Here is a 15520-nt window from a genome sequence, read left to right as displayed (position 1 = left end):
GGGGGGCAGTTATCTAAAAATTCAGGTTATCTGAGGCAGGGGTTTTCAGCCGAACGTGGGCGGCGGGGGGTGCTTGGCAGCAGCCACTTACAAAGCAGCACCAGCACAGAGTGCTGGGTGGAGGCAGGGGCCGGGTATGAACTTCCCTCCCTGCCCCCTCTGGTTACTAAAATGCCAGTTAACAGCTTTTACTGTATCTTAATACATCTTAACACACCAAAAGAGAGTCTATGTACTGGAAAACCGATATCATTATTTCCTCTAGTACCAATATGTACTAAAAATTCTCAAAGTATAATTTCAATGAAAGGTGGAATCATTTGGATAGTACAAGCTGCTGGAAAAAAATCCCCTCAACAGTAAAGTCTATACTCGAGCCTCACACTCTCTTCAAAAAGAGTGATCCATCCTCAAAACACAGACCAAAACTACATATTTTAAAAAGGGTCTTAACACGTATGAATCGCATCACAATACAACATTAATCTAACTAGTGACCTTACTATAGGAAAACCCACACATTTCTATCCAACTTGCCAAAAACTCTGCCTTCAATAGTATTTCAGATTTTACCTGACATCAAAAGTATGATACTTTCCTTTTTTCTGATTTCAAAGATTTGGATAGAAGAAAGGTCACATAACCTCATGATTCAAGTAGAAATCTTCTTTAGACCCTGGAAACAAAATCCAAAATGGTCCTTAAAACCATTGTGGTTACAGAAGTCAAACAAAATTTCACAAAAAGGGAAGAGGTTGCAGTTTATTGCTTTTCCTGGCATAGTAACTTGCCCCTAGAAAGCATTTTTTAAAATAGAAACATAAAAGGATTCTGTTCTCCAAGGTACGAAATGAAGCTTTAAGTCTCCCTTGCCAAATACATTTCTGATTTTGGAGCCATCAATTTGAATTGAGAAAAAGAAAAAAAAAATCAGGATTTTTGGTTGAAAAGTAAGACCTGCAAGTTTTTGGTTTACAGTAGCAAAACAGATTTTTTAAAAGCAATTTTATGTTCTTTAAAAAAAAAAAAAAAAAAAAAAAATCACAAGATTTAACATAATTTTTCTTTCTGGAAGGTACATGCTACTCAACCCTAATAAGTTTTCCTCCCTTCTCTGCATTTTACTCAAGTTCTATAGTATGCCACAAATATGCTATGCATGACAGTAATACCAGATGAAAGAGAATGTTAGCCTGTGATGGACTTCAGATTTTCAGAATTACATATTAATCACTTTACTAACTGAGATTTCCTTTAGACTACTTAATGGATACAAAGATGAATATGACTTTAGCTTGCTGAATCCAAAAGAGCTGGAACTTCAGACTGGGGACTTAAGATCACCCAAAGCTTTGCTGTTCTTAAAACTTGGTGCAAAAGCCTTCTACTGTTTTCTGGAAAATAGTAATATTTTTGAAGAGCCAGGAAATGACATTAAGCCTTTAGTTCCTTCACTGAATATTCTCTTTTACAATATTAGAGTCTGAACACAGAGTATTTACATGCATCCTGAAGTTATTCAGACTCTATAGATCTAATCTAATACCCAGGACCAGTTAACATACTGCCTCAAGCAATCAACAAATCAGACATGATTCATGACTGAAACCCCTCTATAACCATATTCTCCAGATATCTGAATAAGCATAGCTTATTTATAGACTCCACAGCACAAGGATCTGTGAAGCTGCCTTAACTAATCCAGGAAAGAATTTCATGGAATTATGGAATGAAAAAGGAATACGGAATTTCTCAGACTTCAAACAGAGAGAGGTCTAAATTGTTTAAAATGCTGTTTTGGAAACAGTACCGCTACACATTTTATTTTCTGATGTGATGTCTTTATTAGTTTTCATACCAATGTGTTAATTAAACTGCCTTTGGATAGAAAAAAATAAGTCTGAGATGTGCAGTAAATGTCATAAGATATGTGCTTGAAAAAAATAGTGTCAGATTTCAGTAAAACAAATTCAATGCAATTATATGTTGGGTATTTTGAAAGAATCTTTAATACCCACTGCTTAGTTTATGGATAGGAGATCAACAGGATGAGCGGACAGGAACTCAAACAGGAAACTCCAACTCTCTTCCAGCTCTTCTCTAGATTTATGTTCAATATGTGGGTTTTTGTTTTTTTGTTTTGTTTTTTTACATACTTGATCTTCACTACCAAGAAGGGTGAAAGAAAGTTTGAAATCATGGAGTGAACATAAACCGGTCCACCTATCTGAATGCAAGGACTTGCAACAACATGTAAGCTATAAGATGCTCCGTTCACTTGAACTAGTTAAATCAAGCTCGGAGATAGAGGTGAAATCAAAATTAACTATTTACTTGCAGATAATTCTGGCAGAAATTTAAGCGTTTATGCCACAGTAGCACATAGAAGCCAAGCAGGTTGCATTTCCACGGACACTGGCTCCCCATGTACAGTTAGGGACAGATACTGTCCCCAAAGATGGAATACGAAGCTAACATGCTTCTACCATAATTCTAAACTGGCTCCTAACTTCTCAGGATTCAAAATACTTAACAAAACTTCCAGCTACAAAAACTTCTATGATTCCCCCAAAATTTGTATGGTGTCATTATGCAAGACTAATGACAATGTCTACAGTATACCAAAATCTGAAAATTTAGGGGCAATGACAAACAATTTTTATTTGCATATCTAATCAATTAAAAGGTCTAAATTTTAAAAAATTAAAATTAATACCACCAATATTCAGGTATGCTACAAAACACAGTGATTTTAAGAATATAAAGACCAGTATACTGGCCAATACACAGGAGCATAATCTGGTTGCAAACCACTGAAACCAGCCCAACTCCATCAACAGCACTGACAGAAGTATAAAATTAAATGTTTGGATAGCTAGTAAAAACAACTGTTAAAAAGAAGCTGTGTGAATTTAAAAAAGACTATCTAAATCTTGTAGAAAAAATACACTGATCTGGGAAGTAAAAGGCAAGATTTTTTTTCTGTGTCACAGAGTTCCAACACAGAACTTTTAGTACAGAAGAGAGCAGCAATTGGGCCTTTAAGTTAACCGTACTCCCATCTTATTTTATTTGTGGACACTGATGTCCAACAATCCACAAAACGTATGTATGATAGGGCAGTTCCACCTATGGGCTGTAACACCGACCCAAATCTACATAACGCTACGTAAAAAAGCACACGCACCTTTTGCAACTTGTTTCATGCCACAGCAGGGATTTGAGCAGAGAACGTGTTCCCACAACATCCTTCCCAGAACTAGGGATTTTAGGGTATCCTAATTCTGTGTAAAGGTATGGCAGTCCAGTAGCACTGACTTCTACTTCTGATGCAGAGGTCTAATTCTGGTGGCCAACATTCACTGATTTTAATGGAAGTTTGGGTCTAGGCCCAGAGTCTTACCCCTAGTTAATCACCCTAAGTAACCTGGCTATGGCACAGTTATATCATTTGAACAGAGGTTCAAGTTGCAGTGGACTTCAGAGATTCAGGAAGTTATCCAAACCAGAGGGAGTGTGCAGCATTCACTGTCCCAGTTTGTTTTAATTCTTTTCTAATGGCTAATCAATGTGTGACAGCGTCCAAGTTGGGTCACCTCCAAGAATTTAACTGCAGATGCCTGACTGGAAAAAGCATGTGCCTTCATTGGTTGAGCTAAACCACCATGGCAAAATTCAGATATTAAATCCAAATCCAAATATTGTCTTTAATTCAGACAAATCTGAAATGTGTTGTAAACGCATAGTGAATTTGACACAAACTGCAAATACTGGTAGGATGACCTGAATGATCTGACAATAGAGAATAACCTAGACAACAGTGACCATGACACTATAACTTTCATTGTCATAAGACTGGGAGATCTATCAGTAAGGTACAAATTCCTGACTTCAAAAAAGCTGACTTCAACAAGCTAAGGACTTTAGTGAGTAATACCCTATGGGATCATAGACCTCATGAAAAGTGTGTGGATGAAGAGTGGCGTTCCTCAAGGACACAATCCTCAGTGCACAGAAGTTGTTCATATCTGTATGCAAAAAAGGTGGCACAGGGGCCAGGAAGCCATCTTGGCTCAATAGAGAAGTTGTAGATCTTCTGAAAAAGAAAAGGGAGTCTTACGAATGATTGAAGCTAGGAATAGGTCCCAAGGAGAACTACATAACACTGGCCTACTCCTGTAGAGGGCAGATTAGAATAACAAAGGTGGTGACTAAATTCAGGTTAGCAACCAAAACCAAGGACAATAAGAAGTCCTTCTATAGATACGTAGGTAACAGGAGGAAAAACAGTGGAAACGTAAACCACTGCTCAATGCATCTGGACATCTGATCACCGACACCAAGGAGAACACTGAACTCCTGAACGAGTACTTTGCATCTGTATTCCACCAGTCTAAGAGTGATAGCCTGCTAAATGCAAATGTGACACAGAACAGTCACAGCAGAGATGATCACCAAGTAACAGTCAATGTACAGCTGGTGAAAGAACAACTAGAAAGGCTGGATATCCATATCAGCAGGACTGGATAAACGCCATCCGAGAGTGCTGAATGAACTAGCCAAAGTCATCACAGAACTGCTGAGGGCCCAGAAGACTGTAAGGGGGCAATGTTGTGCCTATCTTCAAAAAATGGAGGAGAGAGGACCCAGGGAACTCAGCCTGACCTCAACCCCAGGAAAAATCCTCAAAAAAATTCTCAAGGAGTCCATATGCAATAAGCTAGTAGAAGGCAAAATTCTGAACGACAGCCAGCACGATTTTGTCATGGGTAGGTCATATCTGACTAACCTCATCTCTTTCTATGACCACCAGGTTACTCACCACCTGGATAAGGGAGATGAGGTCAACATCATTTACTTCGACTTTAGGAAGGCCTTTGACTTGGTGTCCCAGGAGGCTCTCAAGGTAAAACTAGGGGACTGTGGGCCCAAAAATTCAGTGGTCAGATGGGTGGGAAACTGGCTGCAGGGTTGTACCCAGAGAGCACCAATAGATGGATCTGTGTCAACCTGGCAGCAGGTAGCCAGTGGGGTCCCCCAAGGTTTGGTACTTGGACCAGTGCTCTTCAACATCTTCATCAATGGTCTGGCTGTGGGGGTGAAAAGCACACTGGCCAAGTTTGCTCATGACACTAAGCTCTGGGGAAGCAGGGCCATGCATCAGGGTAGGCTGACGATCCAGGCAGACCTAGACAGATTAGTTAGACAGGTGGATCAGAACCAGATGCTGTTCAACACTGAGAAGTGTAAAGTGCTCCATGTGGGGAGGAAAAATCCACAACAAACTTACAGGCTCGGGGGTGCTACGCTAGCAATCACCATATCTGAAAGGGACCTGGGGGTCATAATTGATCATAAAATGAATATGAGCCACCAGTGTGATACTACAGTTAGCAGAGCAAACAATACACTGGCACGCATCTACTGATGAATCTCAAGCAAAACTAAGGAAGTTATTCTCCCACTCTACTTGGCACTGGTGACACCGCAGCTGGAGTACGGCATCCAGTTCCGAGTGTCACGCTTCAAGAAGGATGTGGAGAAGCTTAAGAGAGTCCAGAGAAGAGCCACTTGTATGAGACCTGAAGAGCAAGCCATATGAAGGAAGGCTGACAGATATGGGAGTGGTCAGCCTAGAAAAGAGAAGACTTCAGGGGGATTTGCTAACAGCTTACAAATATATCAAGGGAGAACATGAGGGGCTAGGCAAACCAACTATTCACCAAAGTGCTCCAGGGGAAAACCAGGAGCAACAGTCATAAACTCCTAGAATAAGGTTTTGGACTAGATATAAGGAAAAACTTCTTCACAGTTCGTGGGATCAGACTTTGGAATAGACTCCCAGTGCAGGTGGTACAGGCACCTACCCTGGAGATCTTCAAAAGGAGACTGGAAACGCACCTTGCTGGGGCTATTTGACCACAGCAGTCTTTCCTGCCCAGAGCAGAGGGCCTGGACTCGATCTCATGAGGTTCCTTCCAGCCCTAACTCGCTTTGAATCTGTGAATTTTTGAAGGCAAAGTTATTTAGTCAAATACAAGATGAGGTCCCCCCACCCCATCAGGATGGGAGTGTGGAGGAAGCTCCTCATCTTACAATCGTCTACAAGGAAACATCATTAAATACATTGGTTATCATTAAACTGCTACCAAAAGCAGCATGTGCTCAATAATGGAAATCAACTATGAATTTCAAAAGATGGAGTTGATTAAAATCAAATAAATTAAATCACAGTTTACATAACAGGTCAGGGAGCCTCGATTTAATCACCATTTTCTACACAAAGCACAATCTTGTTGTTTGATACAACTTTTGTTCAAGGCTACGGAAACAGAATTCAGGATTGCCAGCATACGTTCTACATTTCTCTTTAGCCCAATGTTGAGAACTTTGGCTATGACAATTACATCTATTTTGTCATGATTTTGTTAAAAGATTGGCATCAGATTAGACCAGTTCTTCATATATTGCTCAAAGCAGTCCACTACTGAGTCTTACGGGAGAGTTAGTTTGGTTCCGCCTGCTTTCTTCAGAGCAGCTGCTGCAAAGTGGTTATTGTGGAACTATTTTTCAATTTCAACAAAATTCTGCTCAAAATGTTTCTCTTTTGTTTCTATTGCCCTTCCCTCCTTGCATTTATACCCAGACCCTTCCCCCTTGCCCACATCTACTCCAACAATCCTCTATTCATTTAACTCACTGAAACTTTGCACTTTTAGAGAGGTAAGGGCTTAACTCTGTGTACAAGTGACTTGCAGATAGAAAATGGGCTCAGGGGTAGGTAATCAGGTCTGTTCTCATCTTCATACAGTGATGTTAACAAGGATGTTATCTCTGGAGAGACAAATTCACAGTTTGAGAACTGAAACTAAGCATCACAGAGATGCTTAATGGGATCCTCTGGACTGAGCATGGAGTCCCATTGGATACAGTGGTTTTCTTTAAATACAGTAGTTTTCTTTTACTAATCTATAGAGGAGCCTCTGGGAACCCCATAAGTTTGGGCCCCTAATACAGTCCATGGCCTGTTGTAATCTATTTATAAAATTTCTCTAAAAGGGGTATATACTATTTGAGGCAATACATTCATATCATTAGAAGCTATAATTCCTATTCCATGACGGAATCTTTAAAATTTAACATAGCTTAAATTAAAACTCTCTTTATATAGTTTTTTTTAAAGTGTCTCAACAAATATTTATATTTAATATTAACATTAAATTTAAAAAATCCAATTTTAAATACAAAATCCAATTTTTTGAATTAAAAAAAATTATTTCGATTTTTATCCACCCTGGAATTTTATTAAATTCAACCAACAGAGAGCATGATTACCCCCCCCCCCCCTTTTTTTTTTTTAAGGAAAAATGTTCATGTCCCAAGTCAAATCACCCAAATCAATTCCAATCTGAGCGAGTCATTCAAGAACCATATTTGGCCCTGCTATTGGCCAACATCCTCCATCCCCACCTGGGGCTTCAGATACTTCCAAATCCTTTGGTGGAAATCCTACATGCAGGTCCAAGCCTAGAGGCTTGGAGTTTGGATGCCCTCGAGTTTTGCTTGCCCTCAGCTGAATGGTCACAGGAGCAAGCTAGGGAGCAGTCTCCCATTTCCATAAAGTCAGCATATAGCTGAGATCTTCCCACTGGAAGTGAACGTTGGAGGCTAACTACGTGTTACCCCTGCTACGTTTGTGGTTTTCCTCAGCCAGTAGGAAAACCACCTTGGTGGTCATGGTATTTCCCCTGCCAGGTAAATACAACTTTACTATTACACTGCATTTTTTTTTCTTTAAGGAAAATTCAACCAACAGAGAGCATGACTATAAGACACTTTAAAAAAAAAAAAAAAAAAGAAAAGAAAAAGAAAAAGAAAAATGTGTGTCCCCCAAGTCAAATCAGCCAAATCAACTCCCAATCCATGCGAGTCATTTGAGAACCATATGTGGCCTGTCACGGGATGGGGTCCTTAAGGATGGCCGTGATCTCCCAAGGCCCCTTCACCGTGCCAATTCGGCCCAATGGGCACCCTCAATTCTCACCCGCCATGTCTTTGATGGAAATATAAAATAGGGAGGCTGCCATTAAGTCCTCTTGGACATGGTTTGTTGGACTCTCTAAACCCCATGGGTTCCTGGACCCCTTCTGGGTCCCGTTTCACTATGGGTGTTTTGGGGCACCTTAGCCTTATGGGCTATATGTATGGCTCCAACTGCCCCTTTACCACGCCCCAAGCCTCACAGACGGTACTGGCGTTATCTTGCCTAGGCCTCGTTATAATTCAGCCCCTTGTCCTCACTGGGCTCTCTGCAGCCTTGTCTCTGCGCCCCTTGGCGCCAGGGTCTGTGCACCCCAAATGCCACGCCCTCTCCAGCACCGGAGTCTGTGCACCCCAAATACCGTGCCCTCTCCAGCGCCGGGGTCTGTGCACCCCAAATACCGCACCCTCTCCAGCGCCGGGGTCCCCACGCTGTCATGGGCCCCCAACAAGGCCTCCTCCTTCCCCAAATAGCCTCACCCAAACCACCGGTCTTATAAAACTGCAAACAAAACATATACATATACATAACATAACGAAGTGCAAGGCATGCTCTGCCCCTTTACAAGAGTAAAACTCCCTCTAATACTGGGTGCCTGGAGGCGAGGGCACCGTATGGGCTCCTGGTGCCCCATTAGCCCTAAGGGTAGCGTATCCAATGGCTGTAGCGTCTCTGAGCCTTTCCTCCCTGAAGGCTCCTTCCCATTCGGCTGCCAGCAGGGAACCGGACTCCCGGGTCCCAGCCCTAGGGTTTATATGGGCGTAGGGCCCTGCCTCTTCCGGCCAGCTAACCAGGTGCAGGTGCGGACAATTCCCACATTAGCCAGTTGTCATGGCAACCCATACCTGGACTCCTATCTGGCCCTTTGTGTTCCCTCCCCAGGCAACCTCTGCTCTAATAGGAGCAGGCACCTTAGTGCCCTTCAACATGGCCCTACTATGGGCAAGCATGGGCTTCAGATACTTCCAACTCAATGAATTGTATGGTAAATCATAAGCCTTTTGCTTTGGACTGTTACCATGCATAGTTTGTACCTGGCAGGGGAAATACTGTGACCACTAAGGTTAGTTTTCCTAGTCGTTGGGGATAACCGCTTTTCTAGCATGGGGTAATACCCACGGAGGTAATGTATAGTTAACCTCCCACATTCATTTCCAGTGGGAAGATCTTGGCTTTATGCCCACTTTATGGAAATGGGAAGTTCCTCCCTAGCCATATGGCTGAGGGCAAGAGAAACTTTGGGGCATCTGAACCCCATACGTCCGGACTTGGGCTTGCACGTAGGATGCCCGCCAAATTATTTGGAAGCATCTGAAGCCCCAGGTGAGGGTGATGTTTATCAGTAGTAAGGCCACATATGGTTCTTGAATGACCCACAGACTTGGAATTGATTTGGCTGATTTGACTCGGAACACGAAAAATTGTCCTTTAAAAAAAAGTTTGTATTATGCATAAGTAGGTGTCAAAATGCTACTTAAAAGTGTGTTTATAGAGTACCAGTTCTAAAACTTGCAGCAGTTTCAAAAAAGGCAAAATGTATCAATTATGGGTGATCTAAGTGTATAGGTACTATGTGCAAATCACTACAGCTATCTTCATTTAAGAAAAATTTTTTTTTTCCAAATTTGTTCCTTACTTCCATGTGGTCAGGGAAAGTATGGTCCAACAGTAAGGAGGAGGGGAAGGAGCTGCAGGAGGAAGAACTTGCAGGGGGGGGGTAGAGGGGAAAGAGGCTACCTGATTCCCCAGATTTATTTTGCCTGCTGTAAGCAGTGGGAAGGGGACAAATTCAAGACAAATCTCCAATAATTAGATTCTATACCTAGAAGATTATATCAAATTTATAAGTTTTCCATATATAGAATCTAATTATAGTGGGGGTTGTTCTATAAATCAGGATCATCTTATATTAGAGTAAATATGGTATTGTGCTTCAACTTGGCAGCAAGTAGCATACTGGGAGAAGAATATATACCTTGTGCATCTACAGATGCATCACAAGCAGGTCCAGGTAGGTGATCCTTTCCCTCTATGCAGTGCTGGTCAGGTCACAGTTGGAGTACTGCGTCCAGTTCTGGGTGCCGCACTTATATTATTTATTTATATTATTGGCCATCTATAAACTCACCGGGGGGACCAGCAGAAAATAGGCGAGGCTCTGTTTCCCCAGGGCACCACCTGGGATAACTAGGAATAACAGCCACAAATTGATTGAGAGTAGGTTCAGGCTTGATATCAGAGGCATTACTTTACGGTGAGGGCTGCCAGGCTCTGGAATGGGCTCCCAAGGGAGGTGGTGCTCTCCCCTACCTTGGGGGTCTTCAAGAGGAGGTTGGATAGATACCTGGCAGAGGTATTATGATACCAGCACTCGTTCCTGTCCAGGGCAGGGAGTCGGACTTGATGATCTGTTCAGGTCCCTTCCAAACCTAGAAACTATGCATATATGCTGGTCTTGTAGCTGGGCCCACATAACTGCAAGAGGGTATTTCAAAACATAGCACAGTCAAGACATTCAATGTACAATACAACTACTAAAACTGCACCCTTGCTATTCCAGATGTTTGAAACTAGCCAAGTATTTTCAAATCTAGCTAAGATTTAATATTATTTTATAAATAAAATTCTAAAAAGCAAATCCAAGAAATTTGGTTTTACAAAAATAAAGATACACATATCCTGGAAATCAGCTACACCATTCCACTGTAACTCTGCAATATATAGGTTTGGGCTGTTGTATTTATTAAAAAGAACATTTTTAGAAGCATGTTAAATCAGATATCCCTCTGAACTACACTCCTAGATTTATAAAACCTGATTTCTATTAAGCAAATTCTTTACTTGCTTAGATAAACGCCCTAAGCCATATTGAGATCATGCAAACAGCAAAAACTATTAAAAATTATTAAAATTAGCCAAAAGTCCATGCTGACTATACATTAACAAAATTAAAGGGCAATGGGGCCTTACTGCACATCACTTTCCACTGAACATCTGTCTACATGACCAAACTTACTGGGGATGTCTACTTAAGATGCTGACCGCAGTAGCCAAAAACTAATGTGCAGTAGCGCATCACAGCATGGACAGTGCTAATATGCTACTGCACAGTATTATTAGACTACTGCACAGTAGTATCACTTAAAAGACATTTGCCGGTGCTAATGCACAGTAACTCCATTTACCGCACGTTTATTTAGTATTTGTTAATACAAGTACTAAATAAATGCGCAGTGGCATCTCGTGTAGATGCACCCACTATGTAGAGAGCTAAACTTTAATAAGTTAGCCCTGCTTTACTGAGGGGTAAAATACCGTATTTTAGTTTTCTCATTCTGAGGAGATGGGTATGGGGAGAGGGACAATTATCGCACAGCAGCTTTTTTTTTTTATATATTAAATATTGATTTGTTCATACCTGTTAGCAATGGTACTTTTCAAATATACCTTTAAGCTACAGAGAAAGAGTAAACAGAATTATGTTATTTATGAGATGTTTAGTAAATGCTGAAAATTACAAAACTTTAAATACACATCTAACATATCTGTATTATGGAAGTACCACTTACTTTCCATAGCTGAGCTATAGTTGAATTTTGCACTTAAAACCAATGTAAACACTTTGGTACTTGAAGAATACCAAGTATATTCCTCCTATCAACTACAGTACTGAGTTGGCAAGAAAAAGAGCTAAAATTAGTTTAAATGTCCTGTATAAATTTTATCATAGGTATGATAATTCAAAGCAGAATAAAAAGATTCCAATTCAAACTGGCCACTAATCTTGAAGAATTTAGGTACCACACTATCAGCAACATAACATTCAGAATTCAATATCTTTTTGTGATTTATGTCAACATTTATTTAAGTTCTCTTCTGTTTGATCTCTTTGAGGTAAAAGGCCTATTATACTGAATTATAGCTACAAGTTAGTACTATTTGTTCACACACTTGACAATGTATAGAAAAACTATGCTCCCATTATGACATCTTTAGATCAACCCATCACATTCCTGAAACTTTAACACACAAATGCAAACCAAGATTTTTTTTTTTTAAAGCATTTACTAGGAATGACTAAAAAGCACAAGAACTTAAAAGAATAACAAGACAACAGAACATATTAGAATATCTCAAACCATCACATCCAGCACCCTACAGTAAAATATAAAGTCCTAAGCAAAAGTACCCTTAGTATAACAATTTACCATTTGTGGCAATTTTTTAGAAAGAAAAGCTCCTTTTAGTTCATATGGCGGAACTTATTCTTTTTAGTAAGGAAGTTCATGGTTCTATAGCTTCCATAAGAACATACTAATGATTCTTAAAATTGCCTTCCTTTTTTGCTAACTTAGCCTCATTTTGTAAAGTCCGGATAAGCAAATGGATATGCAACTGTTTAACTTTACCCAGAAGTAGTTTATTTTATCTTTGAACTTAATATACAAAAGTAACTACTCAAAACTAGTTTATCAGATTTAATTCTATGAAAATGCAACAGTGATATTAACGAGCATGAACATTTTTTTTTTACTCTATCACCTTGTAAGTGCCAGAGAAGAACATGATTTGAGCCAGAATAAAACTTGAGTATACTTTTAACTTCCAAGTCAGGAGTTTAAGTTAAGTTATCTCCATCCCCTCCATTCTGCTCTCCAGGAATAAAATCTAGAAACCAATACAAATTTAAACCAAAAGTAGTAACTTGAGTCTTTTGTCCAAGAAGCCTCCACAATTGTCTCAAAAGAAACTGTAGTACTTAATAGTAACAACAATTCTGGAATGCAACAGTACTGACCAAAGATCTTAAACTGGATCAGACCCTACCACATCAAACATCCATATACACTCAGAGACACTCTCCTTGTTCTGAAGAGCTTAAGATAGAAGCTTGTCCCATGCTTGGACTGATGCAAGTGTAGGAGACAAATTTAAGTGAAAGTGTGACACACAGGAAACGAAAACAGGGTCACAATTCTGTATATATACACAAAATGCATATATATTTTCATAGGCACACACTTGAAAAAAATCTGTCCACTTTCAGGTAAGCAACAACGAAGTGAAAAATCACAGTGTAACACAAAGGATCAATCTAAATATCAATTTGAAGTATTTATTCCAAATTATGAATGTGGATAAATCCATATAATTAAACCAGATTTTGCTTAATACAGGTAGTCTTAAAATTGAACAAATTACCACCATAGGCAAAACAAATATATTGTCTATCAAATATTACGTATGTATATGTTACTAAAAAACACATTTTTTAAATAACTAAAATCAGAATCTCTCTCATAACTCCTGAAAATATGCCTTTTGGTAAGAGGGGGAAAAAGGGTGACAACCAGCTCAGTCCAGCAGCTGAGCCTTAAATAGATCTATATTATGACAGAGTGGGGTGGAGATTGAAGCATGAAGAAACCTCTGACAGTGTTAGAGAGGGACAGAGAAGGCCATAGTAGGCACCTTCATATTTAATATCTATGAGCCAACAGGTTGGCACTAGGCAGGGTGTAAGGGAGGCAGAGCCCCATATTTGCACACCAGGAGCCAGGACTGTCAAGCATCACTGAACTGGTAGTATATGGGGGTTGGTAAGTGAACCAGGGCAGAGTCAGTAGAGTAATGTAATCTTTAGGATGACTATAGTTAATTTTTGTTTTGTTTTGGGGATTTTTTAAAAAAGATAAAAGTGCCTCAAGCAATGCTAAAAAGGTCAATACCATATAAGTATCAACTGTAGTAATATACAATGGAAACTTACATTAGGCATAAAACTGTTAAGTGATGCAAACTCTTGGTTACATAATCATCTCTAGTATTTCCTAATTTCTTGTTGTCAAATTATTTCTCACCAATTTTTTTTAAGCAGATAATTTTTACCAAATTTGGGGATTTACCAGATCTGATTAAAATATATTTTTACTACTTACATTCACAAAAATCATTTAAAAAAATTCTTTCCTCTGCAAAGGCTTACTATTATAAGGACTTTGTGGTTAAAATGTTGTACTAAATTTGGTTCTGCTTTTGTGCTAAGAAGTCATCATAAACCAGATATACCACCAACACACTCTCTTTTCACACTGTATTTTTAATCAGCAATATCTATAAAAACAACAGTTACTTGAGAAAATTCTTAATATACTTTTAATTTATGTAAGGAATCCATTCAATACAACAACACAAAGTACTTACCCTTCTAACCTGACATCAGGTAAAGATCTGTTCAGTGCAATCATTTCGCTTGCCATTAAATTAAACTGATTTATTTTAAACATTTCTTTCATTTTTTCTTGATCCTCTTTAGGAATGACAACAGGCTTCCCCATTTCTCCTGGACCTTCATGGGGTTTTTGTACTGGTTCTGGAACTAAGAACAAAAAAGTTACACTATTGAACTTCCCCTCACTTTTAAATTTTTTCTCTATTCTGGACCTGTAAAAAAATACAGGCAATGTTAGTTTCCCTGTTAGTTTTTGTTTTACAAAATCATACTTAATGCAGTAATGTTTCATAGTGCTATACCAGTGATTCTCAACCATGCTGCAAGATCCTTTTAAGGATGAAAGGGCGGGGTGGAGGGGAAGGGGGTGACATGCAATATTAGCAATTAGGTATACAAACACCTACACATGATTCACAAGATAAACCCATAGATTTCAACTGAAGGACTGTTCAGATCGATAAATTTATGCTAGTTAGAGCAACAAACTTATTTCTTCACTACTTTCTTTCTTGCACAATTTCACACGAGCAAATGAACGCGAGGTTGTATTTTATACCTACCAGTATGATACGGACTAAATTTCTTTGCTGAAGTTATAAAATGTTGTGTGTGTGTGTGTGTGTGTGTGTGTGTGTGTGTGTGTGTGTGTGCGCGCGCATGTATAAATGACAACTGATTCACTTAGACTGATCGCTAATAAAATAAGACTTTCCATTCTGCCAGGCAACATCATTTAAATTCATTTTTTAAAATAGTCCTCCTCTCAGTTTTAGCAGAATTAAATTAACAAACACAACACTGGTATTAAACAATGGTAATTTGATGCCAATGGCTTATGGAATGAAACACAAAACAAGAATATATATTTTTTTATGTTTGAGAAAGTAATAAAAATTTAAAAAAACAAACAACAAAGAACCAAAACTGAGCTATGAAAGTTATCAGTGCTCCTTTATGAACATGTCATACTATTTTTTTTAAATCAGGAAGTTAACCTTTATACGACAAATTAGTACCAAGTTATTTTGAACATAAATTAGTATTAAAATTACAATCAATAGTTTTGTGCACCCCAACAGAATACTAGCTAATTAAGGTGGCATGCTCTTCCCATTACTTAGACCTTGAAATGCACTGTCATTTTTTGGCTAAGTGTGACAGCTTGCAACAGGTGCAGTAGTGACCACAAAGTTTAGGTCACTAGAATTTTTTATTATGAAAAATTCTCATAAGGTTTTTTGGTT

The 15520-nt window shown here is 39.1% G+C and overlaps 1 protein-coding gene and 1 pseudogene across 1 annotated transcript in view; both read right to left on the bottom strand.

Moving 5' to 3' along the window:
• GALNT1 (polypeptide N-acetylgalactosaminyltransferase 1) overlaps positions 1-14415 on the bottom strand; it is an 88002-nt gene extending 73587 nt beyond the window's left edge. The window contains exon 1 of the mRNA XM_006036204.1: positions 14246-14415. Within this exon, the coding sequence (XP_006036266.1) occupies positions 14246-14379 (134 nt within the window). The 5' untranslated portion in view covers positions 14380-14415. The remainder of the gene's footprint in view (positions 1-14245) is intronic.
• Positions 7585-7763, bottom strand: LOC112548105 (annotated as a pseudogene).
• Positions 14416-15520: the final 1105 nt, after the last annotated feature.

The sequence above is a fragment of the Alligator sinensis genome, unplaced genomic scaffold, assembly GCF_000455745.1.
Source record: "Alligator sinensis unplaced genomic scaffold, ASM45574v1 scaffold591_1, whole genome shotgun sequence".
NCBI classification, from domain to species: domain Eukaryota; kingdom Metazoa; phylum Chordata; order Crocodylia; family Alligatoridae; genus Alligator; species Alligator sinensis.
Note: the sequence above shows the minus strand (reverse complement) of the source record. Positions and strands in the feature narration are given on the sequence as shown.